Source organism: Rissa tridactyla, chromosome 1 (genome assembly GCF_028500815.1).
Source record: "Rissa tridactyla isolate bRisTri1 chromosome 1, bRisTri1.patW.cur.20221130, whole genome shotgun sequence".
Lineage (NCBI taxonomy): Eukaryota > Metazoa > Chordata > Aves > Charadriiformes > Laridae > Rissa > Rissa tridactyla.
In genome coordinates, this window is record NC_071466.1 from 9,301,006 (window position 1) to 9,318,732 (window position 17,727).

Consider the following 17,727-nt stretch of genomic DNA (forward strand, 5'->3'; position numbering starts at 1 on the left):
GACCCTTACTTGGGGGACACTCAAGTGGGGTGCCCAAGGGACACTCGCACCCAGCCCAGAGGACACCTGCACCGCATGGGGACACCTGCACCCCACACAAGGGACACCTACACCTATCCCAGGGGACACCTGCACCCCATGGGGACACCTATGCCCCATGGGGACACCTGCACCCATCCCAGGGAACACCTGCACCCCATGGGGACACCTGCACCCCACAAAAGGGACACCTGCACCTATCCCAGGGGACACCTGCACCCCATGGGGACACCTACGCCCCATGGGGACACCTGCACCCATCCCAGGGGACACCTGCACCCCATGGGGACAATGCTGCGTGGGGCACGGGCACCCACCCCAGCACCCTCCTGAGGCCACCCAGGCAGCGGGGACAGGGTGGTGACAGCTGGAGGGACAGACGGGGACAGAGGGACAGACAGAACGCGCTGGCTGAGACACACAGAGGGACAGGCCCGAGGCCGGGGTGAGGGGCAAGACAGGTGGCACGTAGCCGTGGCACCCCACATGTCCCCCCCAGGATGGCAAAGGGACGTCACCAAGGGCACGGGAGCCATCGGTGGGGCTGGGGGCCCCCAAATGCTGCTGGTGTCCCCTGGGTGGGGGTGTAGGTGTCCCCTGAGCTCTGGAGACTTGCTGGGATTTAATCCCGGGATTCCTCCCCGTGGCCGGGAGCAGCGCGGGATGGGGTGGGATGGTGGCAGCTGGGGGGGGGGAGGCACTTGGCAGTTTTTGCAGTTTTTCCCCCCAATTTTCGGCAGCTCGCCCAGGGTCGGCGCTTGCCAGCGGCCAGGTCCCCGGGGATTTTCCCTCCGGCATCAAAGGCCGCTGGCTGGGATGAAGCCCTCAGCTCCGGCCGGGATGAAAGCGTTGCATTGATCCCGGGTAATAAATTGCTCGTTAGCGGCGGGGGCTCGTTAGGCCGGGAGCTGGAGTGAAGCCCCAGCCCTGATGCCAAGGGGATGGGCAGAGCCAAGCTGCTCGGATCCTGCACCCCCGGGTGACTTGGAGCATCACGGCGTGACCCACGGCTATGGCGGGGGGGTGGGGGGGGTCCTGGTCTGGCTGGATCCTGCCCCCACCCCCCAGGCTGAGGGATCCCAGTAGCGGTGGGATCCTGGGTGGTGGGAGGGCTGGGAATCGTGTCCTAGTGGGGTCCATTGTATCCCGGGATGGGTACGGAGGGATCCCAACTGGGGCCAGATCATGACCCAGTATCAGTCATGGGGGGGGGGTCCCAGCCAGTCCTGCCCCCCAGTCCCAGCACAGCTGGGGGGAGGTCTTGTCCCGGGCCAGATCCTGCTCTAATCCCAGTCCAGATGTGGAGGGGGCGGTTTTATTATGGGCCAGATCCTGCCCCCAGCCCAGCCCAGGTGTGGAGGGATCCCGGCACGGGCCTTATCCTGCATCCCAGCCCAGGATCCCGCTGCTGTCCCAGTCTAGGATGGATCCTGCCCTGGCCCAGCTCCAGCTGGATGGGGCGGGGGGTTTCCCAATGCAGCCCCTTCCTGGGCACATGGGGGGCCCCCCTGACACATGGGGCTTGGGGCTGGGGCCGGGGGGGTGGGGGTTGGAGCATTCCTAGGGGCTGGAGCATCCCGGGATGGGGCAAAGCATCCTTGGGGGGCTGGAGAATTCCAGAGGTTGGAGTATCCGACCAGGGATTGGTGCATCTGGGGAGGTCCGGAGCACCCCAGGGGATCAGAGCATTCTGGGATATCCTCCCCCTCCTTCAGCATCACTGCGTGACTGGGGCATCCCAGGGGTCTGGAGCATCCCAGGGGACTGGAGTCTGGAACATTCCGGGAGAGAACAAGGCACTGGGGGGAACCGGAGCATCCTGAGGGACTGGAGCATCCCAGGGGACTGAAGCAGAGTTGGGGGTCGGAGCATCTCGGGAGGGGGGGACTGGAGCATCCTGGGGGGCTGGAGCATCCCAGGGGACTGAAGCAGAGTTGGGGTCGGAGCATCTCGGGGGGGGACTGGAGCATCCCAGGGGGCTGGAGCATCCCAGGGCACTGGAGCATCCCAGGGGACTGAAGCTTAGTGGGGGATCAGAGCATTTGGGGGGGGTTGGAGGGGTCTGGAGCATCCTGGGGGGCTGGAACACCCTAGGGGGGTCAGAGCCTCCTGGCCTGACCCGGAGTCCCCCCCGGAGGGCAGTTTTGGGGTGTGTAGGTCTCAGCTGGAGCCACCCAGTCCCCAGCGGAGCCATGAAGGGGGTTGGGGGGGCAGGAACACCCCCCCCCTCCCCGCACCCCCAAACCGTGCTGTCCCCATGCCGGCCGTGCCAGCTGCACCCACCTCGCACAGCTCACGCACGGGCAGGGTCCTCCCCAAACACAAGTTGTCCCTCCCTGGTGCCACTGCGCATCCTTGGGGACCCCCCTCCTGCTTTGGAGCATCCTCCAGGAGACCTGACACGAGGCACCCACTGACCCTCCGCGGGGAGATCGACGTATGAAATTTATTTAGGAAAACCAAACCCACCAGAAAAAAAAATAATAAAGAAGGAGAAGAAGGAGGAGTAGAAGAAGAAGATGGAGGAGGAGGACGAGGAGGAGGAGAACAAGAAGAAGAAGAAGAAGGAGGAGAAGGAGGAGGAGAAGAAGAAGAGGGAGAAGGAGAAGAAAAAGAAGGAGAAGAGAAAGGAGAAGAAGAAGAAGGAGGAGGAGAAGAAGAAGGAGGAGAAGAAGAAGAGGAAGAAGGAGAAGAAAAAAGGAGAAGGAGGAGGAGAAGATGAAGAAAGAAGAGGAAGAAGAAAAAGGAGAAGAAGGAGGAGGGGGAGGAGAAGCAGGAGAAGGAGAAGGGAAAAAGGTGAAGAAGAAAGGAGAAGAAGGAGAAGAAGAAGGAGGAGGAGGAGAAGAAGGAGGAGGAGAAGGAGAAGAAGAAGGAGGAGGAGAAGGAGAAGAAGAAGAGGAAGAAGAAGGAGAAGAAGAAGAGGAAGAAGAAGAAGAAAAGGGAGAAGAAGGAGAAGGAGAAGCAGAAGAGGAGGAGGAGGAAGAAGAAGAAGAAGAAGAAGAAGAAGAGGAAGAAGAAGAAGAAGAAGAAGAAGAGGAAGAAGAAGAAGAAGAAGAAGAAGAAGAAGAAGAAGAAGAAGAAGAAGAAGAAGAAGAAGAAGAAGAAGGAGAAGAAGAAGAAGAAGAAGGAGAAGAGTTGTCTCCTCCTTGGGCTCTGACGGAGCCCAGAACAACCAGCGTGGCGAGAGGGGGAGACAGAGAAGCCGGAGGAGGTTTTGCACGGCCGCGCACGCCCGGGCACCCGCGTGGGCGAGCGGGGCTGGGTGCCGGCCGCGCTCCCCAGTATCCATGGGGGTATGTACAGGGGCGGGAGCCGGGAAAGCATTGACCACCTACTCACACCAGCGGCGGGGGCTGGAAAAGTGGGATACAGCTGGGAAACGGGCATCCCTGCGTGGTACCCTGTACGCGGCACCCCAGTGCAGGACCCAACCCGCATTCATCGGCACCAGCGAGACCCCCACATGGCCAGGCCCCCCCCCCCCAGCTTGGCACCAGGCTACAGGTACCAGTTGGGAGTGGTGGAGCCCAATGGCACGTTGGTGGCATGGCCAGCATCACGCCGGGGATGGAGCCCATTGGCACGGTGGTGGCACGGCCAGCATCACGCCGGGGATGGAGTGATGCAGTTTCTCCCCTGATGGAATGATGCAGATCCTCCTCTCGCAGTTTGGGGGTTTGCTGCCTTCTGGGACCGTCCCTGCCCCACCTCGTGGCATGGGGAGGGGGGAGAAGGGTTTGAAGGCGGGGGGGGGGGGTGTCTCATAGGCGAAGCCATGGGCCAGCAGCCAGACACGGTCACCAGGCGCATCCTACCGGGGTTTGGGCAAAGCGTCTCGCTAAAGGCATCTCCGAGTAGGTAAGGCAAAAGGAATTCAGTTCACTTCGTCCTGGGGAGCAGCTTGGCTTTGGGGTGTCCCCGTTGCTCCCGCAGACACACGTGCTCCGCGTACCCCGAGAAGTGTCGCTTCCAGACGAGACGACGAGAGGAGCGGCTGCCCTGTAGCCCAGATCCGGGAGGGAGCCATCGCGCCATGCTGTGGGGACCCGATGCGGCATCGCCAGGGCTCGGCGCAGGGATGGTGCCGTGGGATGCTGTGGTGGAGCGGGGATGGGGTGGTGAATGGCCCCATGGCTGCACCCGGGCTGCCCTTGACCCTGGTGGGACCAACTCTGGTGGGACCAACCCCAATGGGACTGACCCCAGTGGGACCGATGCTGGTAGGGCTGACACTGGTGGGACTGACCTTGGTGGGACCAACCCCAACAGAACCAACCCTGGTGGGACCAACCCCAATGGGACCGACCCTGGTGGGACCGACCCTGGTGGGACCAACCCTGGTGGCATCGACCCCAGTGGGACCAACCTTGGCAGCACCAGGATTTCACCGTGCCACTTCCATCACCTTCCCCTGCCGTGATGGTGAACCCACCAGCTCCCATGAGCCAGGTGATGCAGCCAGGGGGGGCTCAGCACCCACCCTCATCCCCGAACCACTCCCTTCGGCTCAACCCCGGCAAGGCGAGCTGCTCACCAGGGCTCACCCTGCCCTGGTCCCCCTGCTTATGGGTGTTTCGGGTGGCTTTGTTTGGGGTGACAAAGACCTGGGTCATGCACAGCTGGAAGGACCATGCTCGTTGAGCAGAGTCCCCGGGGCTGAGGGGGTCCACACATGTTGGGTTGTGAGACTGGAGGGACCATGGGGAGTCCGGCATAGTCCATGCATGGTGGTCTGTATGACCAGAGGGACCATGGGAGGATGGCAGGGTCCATGAATGGTGGTCGGTAGGACAAGAGGGACCACAGGCGGCCATCACCATCCATGCATGGTGGTCAGTAGGATCAGAAGGACCACAGGAGGATGTCAGGGTCTATGCACGGTGGTTGGTAAAACAGGATAGACCACAGGTGGCCATCACCAGCCATGCATGGTGGTCTGTAGGACCAGAGGGACCATAGGAGGATGGCAGGGTCCATGCGTGGCAGTCAGCAGGGCAGGAAGGATGGTGGGAAACCAGCAGGGTCCATGCATGGACAGAGGGACTGCAGAGAGGCCAGTGGGATCCATGCATGGTGCTCAGTAGGACCGGAGGGACTGCAGGAGGCCATCACTGTCCATGCATGGTGGTCTGTAGGACCAGAGGAACTACAGGAGGCCATCACAGGAGGTCCATGGGAGGATGGTGAGATCCATGCATGGCAGTCAGCGGGACAAGAGGGACCACAGGAGGATGGCAGGATCCATGCATGGCAGTTGATGGGACCAGAAGGACCACAAGAGATCATCAGGGTTCATGCATGGTGCACTGGAGGACCAGAGGGACCACAGGAGACCATCAAGGTCTATGCATGGTGGCCTGCAGGATCAGAGGGGCCATGGGACACTGTTAGGGTCAATGCATGGCAGTCAACAGGATTGGAGGGACCACAGGAGACCATCAGGGTCCATGCATGGTGGTCTGTAGGACCAGAGGGACCACAGGAGACCATCAGGGTCCACGCAGGTTGGTCAGTATGGCAGACATCATGAAGCCACTGCAAGCTGGGGATGCTCATGGACAAGTTGGTCACCGGTGCAGCCGCTGGCAGAGAGGAGGCTCCTGGGTGGACACCACAGTACCAAGCCAGAGAAACACCCATGTGCTGGGGACAAGGTGGGGACACGGTGGGGACCGGACTCGCTGCAGTGTCCCTGTGGGAGCGCAGCCCCCCCGGTACGTGCAAGCCAGGAGCAGGACACCCCCCCGGCCCTGGCGCTCGTGTAGCCCTTGCAGGGGACGTGGCCTCGTGGGACAGGGCTGGGACGAGGGACACGAGTCCTTCATGTCTGGGGGTCCCGGAGGGGGACATTTAACCAAGGGGTGCTGGGCGGGAGCTGGTTCTCCAGCGTGGGTGGGGTCCAGTCTGGTGGGATCCAGCAGAGCATCCCCGTGGCCATCCCGCTCCGGGTGCCTCTTCCCTTCTCCAGCCGGGGCCTCCTTCCGTGGGCCTGATCCTGACCCCTCTGTCCTCAGCCTCCTCTCCCACAGCCCCATGTCCCCCTCTGAGGTCCCCACGCACCCCCTGCAGCCCACCCCCACCAGCACTCCCACTGCCCCTCGCCGTCCTGCCCCACGCCGTCCCGCTCCGTGCTGCTGACCCCACCAGACCCAGTTCAGGGGGACGACCCCTCTGGGGGTGCTTCCACCAAGGACACCGTCCCCATTGTCACCCCGCGGGGACAGGACCTGCAGCCTTAAGGCAATTTAAAGCACATCCATCCCCCCAGCCCCGTGGTGGCCCTCCCCACTCCCTGGTGACCCTGGCCACCAAGGCAAGAGTCCCAGCAAAGAGGGGTCTGGGGGCCACCGGGTGGAGGGGACACCCGAATCCCTGCCCTGGAAGGAGGGGACAGTCACCCACCGGTGGGGGAAGGACCGACAGCGGGTGCTGGCAGGGCGCAGACCTCACCGCGGTGGTCCAGAGTCACTGATGTCCCCCCAAACCTCCTCCCGAGGGGCTGGGGGGGACAAGGGTTGGGGATGCTCCTGGTCCCCATGGCCCTCCCCCCCCCGCCTCCCCACCTCATGGCCCCCATCACTCGGCCCCCGCCTCAGGCTGCCCCCCCTCGGGCTCCAGGCAGCCGTTGAGCTGGGGGTCGGGGGCCTGTGGGTCGTATTCTTCATCCAGAAAGTCCAGGGAGTTGTTACTGGGCAAACCCCGGATGGTGAATTTGTGGGAGACCTTGGTCCACTGCTCCCGGTTACTGGCCACCCTCTCGTAGAGCTCCGCCGCTTTGGGGAAGAGGTCCTGCAGCAACCTGGCGGGGGGGGGGGGGGGGGGAGACCCCATCAGCACCCCCTTAGTTGGGTGCAATCCTGCTCCCCACCTCCCCGCTGCTTGGAAACCCACCACCACCACCACCACCATCTACAAGACCCCCCAGCCCTGCACCCCCCCATCCCACCCTGGCATGGTAAAGTGTGGGGGGGTGGGGGGGTGATGGGAGAGCCCCCCCCACCGATGCCAGCCCTGGGGGCTCACTTGTAGATGGGCATGGCGATGTGCTCCATGAAGCTGATCTGCAGCTCGGGGATGTAGGCTTTCTCCCGGTCCATCATCTCCAGCGGGCGGTTGCCCATGGCCTTCTCCTGTGGCAGTGGCAAGTGGGGGGGTCAATGCTGGTGGCCATCCCCATCCCACCCCATCTCCATCCCCATCCCATCCCCATCCCATCCCATCCCCATCCCATCTCCACCCTATCCCTTCCTCTTCCCCATCCCCATCCCCTTGCCCATCCCCATCTCCATCCCATCCCCATCCTATCCCCATCTCCATCCCCATCTCCATCCCATCCCCATCTCCATCCCATCCCCATCCTACCCTTCCTCTTCCCCATCCCATCCCCACCCCACCCCATTCCCATCCCCATCTCCATCCCATCCCATCCTCATCCCATCCCATCTCCATCCCCATCTCTATCCCATCCTGATCTTCATCCCTTCCTCATCCCCATCCCATCCCCATCCTGCTCCATCCCCATCCCATCCCCATCCCATCCCCATCCCACCCCATTCTAATCCCATCTCCATCCCATCCCATCTCCATCCACATCCCCATCCCCATCTCCATCCCATCCCAGTCTTCATCCCTTCCTCATCCCCATCCCATCCCATCCCATATCTATCCCATCCCCATCCCACCCCCATCTCTATCCCATCCCCATCCCATCCCCATCCCTTCCTCATCCCCATCCCATCCCACCTCCATCCCATCCCCATTCCCAGGCCAAACCTCCCTGCCTATGTCCCCCTCCCCACCAACCTCATCCAAGCCCTCCCAAGAGTGTTGGCCAAGCCCAACCTTGCACCAAGCCCTGGGGCTACCTACCAGGTCACCCTGGGAGAAGAACTCCTTGTAGATCAGCTCCTGCAAGGGACAGGCTGTCAGTGAGGGGGGGGTGCATGCCTGGGGTGACCCCCCCCCACGCCCCACCTGCCCTCCAGGCCCCTCTCAACGGCTGCAGGAGAATGGCTCTACATGGGGAGCTGCTGGGTGGTCTGGGGGGTCCCTGCGTGGAGGGACCACCTCCATGGGGCACAATGCCACTGCAGGATGCTGGTCCCCGGCACCTGGGGACACAGGGGTGTCCCAGGGGGGGCGGTGGGTGGTGGGGTGGCATTCGGGGGGGTTAGCCCCACGGCGTGGCACTCACCGCGATCTTCCTGGTGGTCTTCCAGCCCTTGGTCTGGTCGGAGAGGTCGCAGGACGTCATGAGCAGGCAGAGCAAAAGGCTGCGGTGCTGCTTGTTCTTGGGGTCGTAGCCCACTGCCGGGCAAGGAGGGGGGCAGGAGTTGGGGTGGGGGGGCTCGGGAAGGAGCCCCACAACCCCCATCACCCCCCAACACGAGGACTTTGAGGACATCCAGGACCTGCCATGCCACCTCCCAGCTTTGGCGGGATGAGTTCCCACCACCCCACCACCCCCACCCCCAAGGGCAGGAGCTTCACCTTCTGCCATCTTCTGGAGGTCCTTGAAGATACGCAAGTGGTGGGCCAGGTCGGTGGCCAAGATGATGTCCCTCATGAGGTCCAGCATGCGCTGGTAGTCCTGCAGCGGGGGGGTGGTGTCATCAGCTCCGTGCCCCTGCCAAGCCCTGCATCCCAAGGGCCGGAACCAGGGATGGGGAGTTGGGGGTCCAAGAGGGGATGAAGGGGCTCAGCCCGGGCATGGAGGGGGTGGCATGGGAGAGGTACCAAGGCTGGGGGCTCACCTTGCGGGAGAAGTGGTCAAAGATGTTGCAGCCCTGGCTGTTGAGGATGGCGATGGCTTGGGCGAAGTGGTGCCTCTGCGGGAGACGCCGGGGACCGTGGGTGCAGGCAGGGTGCAGGCAGGGGGCAGGCAGGGGTGCTGCCCCCCAGGCCGAGGACCGGCGAGATGGACAGGGGGAGGTTTTGGAAGGGTGGGGATCTTACCTCCATGACGGAACCCTCCGAGCTGTACAGCGCGGCCAGGACTGATTTCTGCAAGGCAGAGCGGCCGGAGTCACGGAGTTATGGTGGTGAAGACCCTCCCCCCGGCGCCATCCCAGTGCCCGTCCCCCCCACCCATACACATCCCAGCGCTGGGCTCGGCTCACCGAGGCCACCTGGAAGGAGTTATTAGTGCCTCTGTGGTCCAGGTCGTGGCACATGCAGGAGATGAAGAGGGCAAAGATCTCGATGTCCCTGGCGGGGGGAAAGGAGGGAAACTGAGGCAGGCAGGAGGGCAGGGAGCACCCCGGTGGGGCCGGGGGGATGGGGACAGGGACAGGGATGGTGCCTGGCCTTACTCCAGGTAGTTGACCAGCTCCAGGTTCTTGTAGAGCAAGTAGCAGAAGTGGGAGACGGAGAAGGCATGCATCCAGTTGTGGTAGGGGGGGGTCGCGGTAGCCCTTCTTCACCATCAGGCAGAACCTGGCGGGGGTGACGGGGACATGAGTAGGGGGGTTTTGCCCCTCCGGGGACCCCCACTTACCCAGGGGTCCCATAGGTGACCATGGGGACAGGGACGGGGACCCACCTGGTGAGCGTCTGGCGGTCCATCTTGTAGTTGTTGATGAAGTTCATGTCCTGCAGCATGCTCAGGATGGCCTGCAGAGGGGACAGGGTGGGTGGCAGGGGGGTGACAATGCCCAGCAGGGTCCTCCCTGTGCCACCCCTGCCTGGGTGATGCTCGGGGTGCAGCCACATCCCCCCATCCTAGCCCCCCACCACCCTGGGGTTGGGGTAGACAACCTGACCGAGGGCAGGTAGGGGACAGTCGCAGTTGGGGACCGTCCCCGTCATCCTCACCATGGAGGTGTCGTCCTCGGGCAGCGAGCGCGGGGTGTAGGTGAAGCTGGCGAAGTTGGGGTCGATGGTTGACACGGGCTGGATGCCCTCGCTCAGCAGCTTGGTGTACTCGTCGTCCGACACCTGCGGGAGCCATTGCCAGTGGCCCACGCTGTGACCAGGTTCCCAGTGTGTCCCCAAGCTGTCCCCTGGGCCACATCAGCTCCATGGAGAGCAGAGAGCCCCGGGGTGTCACCGCCACCCCACCACGCCACCACCACGGGGTGGAGTGTGGGGGCACCATGCTGGCAGTGGGGGTGCCAGCTCATGTCCCTGTCCCTGTCCCTGTCACCGTCTCCATGCCACCTCACCTTCATGTGGTACATCATCATCTCGTTGGCCAGGTGGCTGCGGTACTGCGCCTCATTCACCTTCTTGTAGAGCAGCGACTGCGGGGCAGGATGGGGGTATGGGAGTGCCGGGGGTGGGCAGACCCCTCCCAAACCCCGAAACATCCCTGCTCCCCGTGTGTGCCCTCCCCATCCCATCCCATCCCATCCCCTTCTCCATCCCCATCTCATCCCATCTCCATCCCATCTCCATCCCATCCCCATCCCATCTCCATCCCATCTCCATCTCCATGCCATCCCATCTCCATCCCGTCCCCATCTCCATCCCCATCCCATCCCTTCCTCATTCCCATCCCCATCCCACCCCCATCCCAATCCCCACCCTCATCCTCATCCCATCCCATCCCCATCCCATTGTATCCTATCCCATCCCCATCCCATCCCTATCCCATTGCATCCCATCCCATCCCTATTCCCCATCCCATTGCCACCACCGCTTGTCCCCAAGGAACAGGGACCGCATACACGTCCCTCCGTCCCTCTGTGCTGTGGCCAGCTGTGGGGCAGAGTGGTGGGGTCCCCCTCGCCCCCCCACCCCGGGTTGGGCCCCCCGGGTGCATACGTGGGCGATGCTGATGCCGCAGTAGATGGAGAAGGCGGTGGCCAAGTCCTCGTCGAACTTGCTGAACCAGGGGCCGTTGATCTTGTTGACAAGCTCCGCCACCCCGATGACCTCTGGGAGCAGAGTTGGGGGGACAGGGGACAGGATCAGGCCCCTGTGCTGGGGACAGGATCGTGCCTATGTGCTGGGGACAGTGCTGTGTCCGTCCATGGGGGGACAGGAGCATGCCCAGGGACAGTGCTGTGCCTGTGTGTTGGGGACAGGATTGTGCCCATGTGCTGGGGACAGTGCTGTGCCCATGTAGTGAGGGACAGGATCGTGCCCACGTGCTGGGGACAGCAGTGTGCCTGTGTGCTGGGGACAGGATGGTGCCCAGATGCTGGGGACAGGATTGTGCCTGTGTTCTACGGCCATACCACCCTGAGAACGCCCCATCTCGTCTGATCTTGGAAGCTGTGATTCTGGGGACAGGGTCGTGCCCACATAACAGGGACAGCATCATGCCCATGGGATGGGGACAGGATTGTGCCCATGTACTGGGGACATCGCTGTGTCTGTCTGCAGTGGGACAGGATCACACCCAGGGACAGTGCTGTGCCCCTGTGCTGGGGACAGGATGGTGCCCAGATGCTGGGGACAGTATCATGCCCATGTTCTGGGGACAGGATGGTGCCCACATGCTGGGGACAGTGCTGTGTCTGTCTGTGGGGGGACAGGATCGGGCCCAGGCACCCAGGGACAGTGCTGTGCCTGTGTGCTGGGGACAGGATGGTGCCCAGATGCTGGGGACAGGATTGCGCCTGTGTTCTGGGGACAGGATCGTGCCCACGTACTGGGGACATCACTGTGTCTGCCTGCGGTGGGACAGGATCACACCCAGGGACAGCGCTGTGCCCCTGTGCTGGGGACAGGATGGTGCCCAGATGCTGGGGACAGGATTGTGCCCGTGTGCTGGGAACCGGATCGTGCCCATGTGCTGGGGACAGGGTTGTGCCCACATAACAGGGACAGTATTGTGCCCATGTTCTGGGGACAGGATGGTGCCCACGTGCTGGGGACAGTGCTGTGTCTGTCTGTGGGGGAACAGGATCGTGCCCAAGTGCCCAGGGACAATGCTGTGCCTGTGTGCTGGGGACAGGATGGTGCCCATGTGCTGGGGACACTATCATGCCCATGTTCTGGGGACAGGATGGTGCCCACGTGCTGGGGACAGTGCTGTGTTTGTCTGTGGGGGGACAGGATCGGGCCCAGGTGCCCAGGGACAGCGCTGTGCCCCTGTGCTGGGGACAGGATGGTGCCCAGATGCTGGGGACAGGATCGTGCCCACATGCTGGGGACAGTGCTGGGTCTGTCTGTGGGGGGACAGGATCGCGCCCAAGTGCCCAGGGACAATGCTGTGCCTGTGTGCTGGGGACAGGATGGTGCCCAGATGCTGGGGACAGGATTGTGCCCGTGTTCTGGGAACCGGATCGTGCCCACGTACTGGGGACATCGCTGTGTCTGCCTGCGGTGGGACAGGATCACACCCAGGGACAGTGCTGTGCCCCTGTGCTGGGGACAGGATGGTGCCCACATGCTGGGGACAGTGCTGTGTCTGTCTGGGGGAGGGGACAGGATCGGGCCCAGGTGCCCAGGGACGGCGCTGTGCCTGTGTGCTGGGGACAGGATGGTGCCCAGATGCTGGGGACAGGATTGTGCCCGTGTGCTGGGGACAGGGTCGTGCCCACATAACAGGGACAGGATCGTGCCCATGGGACGGGGACAGGATTGTGCCCATGTACTGGGGACATCGCTGTGTCTGCCTGCAGTGGGACAGGATCACACCCAGGGACAGCGCTGTGCCCCCGTGCTGGGGTCAGGATGGTGCCCGAGTACCAGGAACAGGCTTCCCGTCGGAAGGACACCAAGTTTTGGGACCCGGTGCCACCTCCACGCGCTGGGGGACAGCGTGGCCCGTTGGGTGACAACCCCGCGTCCCCTCACCCTGGCTCTCGTTCTTGATGGGGAAGCAGAGGATGTTGCGGGTGCGGAAGCCGGTGCTGTCGTCCACCCCGCGGTAGAAGAGCGGGTGGGAGTAGGCGTCCTTGATGTTCAGGATCTTGCCCGTGGTGGCCACATGCCCAGCGATGCCTTGGTCCGCGGGGATGCGGATCTCGTAGCTCTGGGGGCAAGAAAGGATGGCGGGGGGGGGGGGGGGGGGGTGTCACCCCCATGTGTGTCATCCCCCCCCCACTTAGGATTCTCCCCCAAAACTCCTTCCTCTCGCCCCCCCCCGCCCGCGCTCACCTCGTCGTCCACCACGCCGCCATCGAAGACCTTGGCCACCAGCTCGTGGCTGAGGCGGTCCAGCAGGAAGACGGAGCAGCTGCAAGAGATGCCACCACCCCGCTCGCACCCACGGGGGTCCCACCACCCCCTCAGCACCCCCCCACCCCCGGTGCACACTTATGTGTCGTCGTGTCCCCCATCCACCCGCCCACGCCGGGGTCACCCACTCACATCTCGGCGTTGCTGAGGTTTCGGGCCTCGGTGATGATCTCCTGCAGCAGGACCGAGACGTCGTCTGGGGAGGGGGGGGAGAGGGTGAGGGACCCCCCCCCCGCGACCGCCCGCCTGGGCTGCCCCACTCGTGCGATGAAAGCAGGGGGGGCTCAGCCGGCAGCGCACGGCAAGGCGGGGGCGGGGGGGTGAGCACAACGGGCTGGGGAGCGCAGGGGGAGCGGGCTGCACGGAGCGTGGGCATGCGTGTGCAGGCGTGTGCGTACGCACGTGTGCATCCACATGTGTGCATGCGTGTGCAGGCATGCAGGCGTGTGTGTATGCACATGTGCGTGTGTGTGCAGGCATGCATGTGTGTGTATGCACATGTACATGCGTGTGCGGGCATGTGTGTATTCACATGTGCATATATGTGCAGGCGTGCAGGCGCGTGTGTATGCACATGTGCATGTGTGTGCAGGCATGCAGGATTGTATGCACATGTGCATGTGTGTGCAGGTGTGCGTCGTGTGTGCATGCACGTGCAGGCATGCAGGATTGTATGCACATGTGCAGGCATGTGTATGTACTTGTGCATGCATGTGCAGGCATGCAGGCACGTATCTATGCACATGTGCATGTGTGTGCAGGCGTGCATGTGTGTGTATGCACATGTGCATGCGTGTCCAGGCGTGCAGGCAAGTGTGTATGCACACGTGCATGTGTGTGCAGGCGTGCATGTGCATACAATTGTGTGCATGCATGTGCAGGTGTGCAGGCATGTGTATGCACATGTGCATGTGTGTGCAGGCGTGCATGTGTGTGTATGCACATGTGCATGCGTGTTCAGACGTGCATGTGTGTGCATGTGTGTACAGGCATGCATGCGTGTGTATATACACATGTGCATGTGTGCGTGTGCATACACGTGTGTGCATGCATGTGCAGGCATGCAGACATGTGTATGCACATGTACATGCATGTGCAGGCGTGCAGGCGTGTGTATACACTTGTGCATGCATGTGCAGGCATGCAGGCATGTGTGTATGCACATGTGCATGTGTGTGCAGGCGTGCATGTGCATAAATGCACGTGCATGTGTGTGCAGGTGTGCACGTGTGTGCATGTGTGTGCAGGTGTGCGTGTGCATACACGTGTGTGCATGCATCTGCAGGCATGCAGGCATGTGTATGCACATGTGCATTCATGTGCAGGCGTGCAGGCGTGTGTATGCACTTGTGCATGCATGTGCAGGCATGTGTGTATGCACGTGTGCATGCATGCACAGGCCTGCATGTGCATACACGTGTGTGCATGCATGTGCAGGCGTGCACGTGTGTGCATGTGTGTGCAAGCATGCATGCATGTGTGTATACACTTGTGCATGTATGTGCAGGCGTGCGTGTGCATACACGTGTGTGCATGTGTGTGCAGACGTGCAGGCGTGTGTGTGTATGCACACATACATGCATGTGCAGGCGTGCATGTGTGCATATACACATGTGCATATGTGTGCAGGTGTGTGTGTGCATGCACGTGTGTGCATGTGTGTGCAGGCGTGCCTGTGTGTGCATGCACATGTGCATGCGTGTGCAGCCGTGCATGTGTGTGCAGGCGTGTGTGTATACACATGTACATGTGTTTGCAGGTGTGCATGTGCATACACGTGTGTGCGTGCGTGTGCAAGTGTGCAGGCGTGTGTGTATGCACACGTGCATGCATGTGCAGGCACGCAGGTGTGCGTATGCACATGTGCACATGTGTGCAGGCGTGTGTGCATACAAATGTGTGCACATGCGCCTGCACATGTGTGCATGTGTGTGTGTGCGCGCGTGTGGGTGCATGTGTGTGCCTGTGCGTGTGTGTGTTCATGCGCACGTGTGTGTGTGTATGCATGTGTGTGCATGTGCCTGCATGTGTGCATCTGCGCGTGTGCATGCATTTCGGGAGGGGTGGTGGTGTGTCTGCATGTGCGTGTGCATGCATGTGCGTGTGTGCATATGTGCATGCGTGTGCATGCGTGCACATGGAGCAGCGACGCCACTTGTGTAAGCAGGGCCACAGCACACGCGGTGCAGCAGGGTGCTTGTGTGTGGTGCACGGCAGCTGCGCGGCAGGGGTGTGTGCAGCAGTGCATGTGCTCCTGCAGCAGCGTGCGTGTGTGCTCGGGTGTGCAGGGGTGCACGTGTGTGTGTGTGTCTGCAGGGGTGCATGCGTGTGCACAGCAACGCAGGCCTGCCCGCAGCACTGCGTGTGCATGTAGCAGAATGTGTGCAGCACTGCGTGTGTGTGCGCAGCTGCGTGTGCGTGCAGCTGTGTGTGTGCGTGCACGCAGCAGCGCGTACCTGTGTGCAGCAATGTGTGTGCAGCACTGCATGCCTGCAGCAGTGCATACATGCGTGCAGCCGTGCATGTGTGCGTGCAGCCTTGCATGTGTGCATGCAGCCGTGCATGTATGCAGCAGTGCGCACATGCCTGCAGCAGCGTGTGTGCACGCAGCAGTACACGCATGCAGCAGTGCATGCACATGTGCAGCAGTGTGTGTGCCTGCAGCAGTGCATGCATGCAGCCATGAGTGCATGCATGCAGGAACGGGTACATGTGTGCAGCGGCGTGTGCATGCAGGCAGCAGTATGTGCGTGCCTGCAGCAGTGCGTGCCTGCCGCAGTGTGTACATGTGCGCAGCAGTGTGTGCACGCCTGCAGCAGTACGTAGGTGCAGCAATGAGTGCATGCGTGCAGCAGTGCACGCATGCAGCAGTGCATGCACATGTGCAGCAGTGTGTGTGCCTGCAGCAGCGCAGGCATGCAGCCGTGAGTACATGCAGGCAGGAATGGGTACATGCATGTAGCAGTGTGTCCGTGCCTGCAACAGCACGTGTGCATGCAGCAGTACATGCATGCAGCACTGCGTGCGTGCATGCAGGAATGGGTGCGTGCGTGCTGCAGTGCATGTGTGCCTGCAGCGGTACCTGCATGCAGCAGGGAGTACATGCGTGCAGCAGCGTGTACGCAGCAAATGCATGTGCGCCCACAGCGTTACGCGCACGGCAGCGCAGGGGACAAGGTCCCCACGGGCTGGGGACCCCCCTGCCACCGTTCCCCGGGGCTGCGCATGGCGGGGTCCGTCCCCCAACCAGGCCACGGGCGCTGCCTGCAGCGGCCACCTACCCAAGTGCGTGAAGAGGTTCTTCGCCACCTGCAGCAGGGCCTGGGGGGGACAGAGGGGGACGCCGTCAGTCACGGGGGGGGGGACCACGTGCACGTGCGTGCCCCGGCGTGACGCGGGCGCTCACCTGGCACTCGCACTTCAGCTTCTGCTCCTTCTGGAAGGCCAAGGTGCTGGTGAGCACCGTGGAGGTGTAGCAGAAGCAGTGCTGGATCTTGTGCTCGTCCGCCTCCGTGTAGCTGGGGGGGGGGGACACGACAACATGACCCCACGGGGAGGGGGACATGACACCTCTCAGTCCCCCGTCCCCACTGGTCCCCACGCCACGCCTGCCCCCCGCTTTCACCGTGATGGAGATGCTCCATCACCCCCAAAGGCAGACCCAACGTGGGGCAGAGGGGAAGGGGGTGGGGGACAGATCCTGTGTGTCTGTCCCCCGCCCCGAAGCAAAGCCACTCCTCACCTGTCCCCGCTCAGCTTGTTGAAGGCGCAGGCCAGTGCCACCACCTGGGAGGTGGCCCGGCTGATGACGGGGACGCAGAGCATGGAGGTGACCTCGCAGCCCAACATGCTGCTCAGCTGCTTGTGCTCCTCCTGCAGGGGGGAGGAGATGGGGCAGGATTTTACCTCCAACAGCATCCCCCCCCCACCGGGAAGCCCCGTGGGACACAGAGGAAAGGGGACAGCATGCCCCCGGGTGCAGGGAGGAGGGGATGGTCCCCATCCAAGGCTGGTACCCACCTCGCTGATGTCCTTCAAGGTGATGGACTTCTTGTCCTCCACCACCTGTCCCAGGCGCCCGAAGGTGAGCTGTGGGTGGAGGGGACGGGTGAGCCCGTGGGGACCTGCTGCCCACCCCCCCATCCAGTGTGTCCCCCCTCCCCGGGCACCCCCCCACCCCGCGCTCACCGAAAAGCTGATCTCCTCCTCGAGGACGTGGTCCCCCACCACCTGGAAGAGATGGAAGGGGGGGGTGAGCTGCCATGGGATGGCGGCCAAGCCCCCTGGGGGGCGTGCAATGGGACCCACTGGCCCCAACGTGGGGGGGGGGTCGGGGTGCGGGGGGTCAGCCCAGTGGCACCCACCTGGCAGAAGAGCTGGTGGTTGTCCTCGGAGACGAGCAGGAGGCAGCAGCAGAGCGACTGGGTCTCCTGCTTCAGCTGGGGGGGTGAGGATGGGGGTCAGCACCTCAGCCTGCCCCGACCCCCGCCAGGGACCCCTCCTCCGCGTCCCCCTGCCCAGGGCACCCCCACATGTGCACCAGGTGGCCCCCTAAAC

The 17,727-nt window shown here is 62.9% G+C and overlaps 1 protein-coding gene across 1 annotated transcript in view; it reads right to left on the reverse strand.

Moving 5' to 3' along the window:
- Positions 1–6,602: 6,602 nt before the first annotated feature.
- The window catches only part of PDE2A (phosphodiesterase 2A), a 37,645-nt gene continuing 26,520 nt past the window's right edge, over positions 6,603–17,727 (reverse strand). The window contains 23 exon segments of the mRNA XM_054223046.1: positions 6,603–6,838; positions 7,063–7,169; positions 7,909–7,947; positions 8,234–8,346; positions 8,530–8,629; positions 8,793–8,867; positions 8,995–9,042; positions 9,159–9,246; positions 9,351–9,439; positions 9,441–9,474; positions 9,581–9,651; positions 9,853–9,975; positions 10,203–10,280; positions 10,804–10,916; positions 12,787–12,964; positions 13,090–13,168; positions 13,303–13,366; positions 16,452–16,491; positions 16,577–16,688; positions 16,913–17,043; positions 17,191–17,259; positions 17,359–17,400; positions 17,535–17,609. Of these exon segments, the coding sequence (XP_054079021.1) occupies positions 6,616–6,838; positions 7,063–7,169; positions 7,909–7,947; positions 8,234–8,346; positions 8,530–8,629; positions 8,793–8,867; positions 8,995–9,042; positions 9,159–9,246; positions 9,351–9,439; positions 9,441–9,474; positions 9,581–9,651; positions 9,853–9,975; positions 10,203–10,280; positions 10,804–10,916; positions 12,787–12,964; positions 13,090–13,168; positions 13,303–13,366; positions 16,452–16,491; positions 16,577–16,688; positions 16,913–17,043; positions 17,191–17,259; positions 17,359–17,400; positions 17,535–17,609 (2,091 nt within the window). The 3' untranslated portion in view covers positions 6,603–6,615.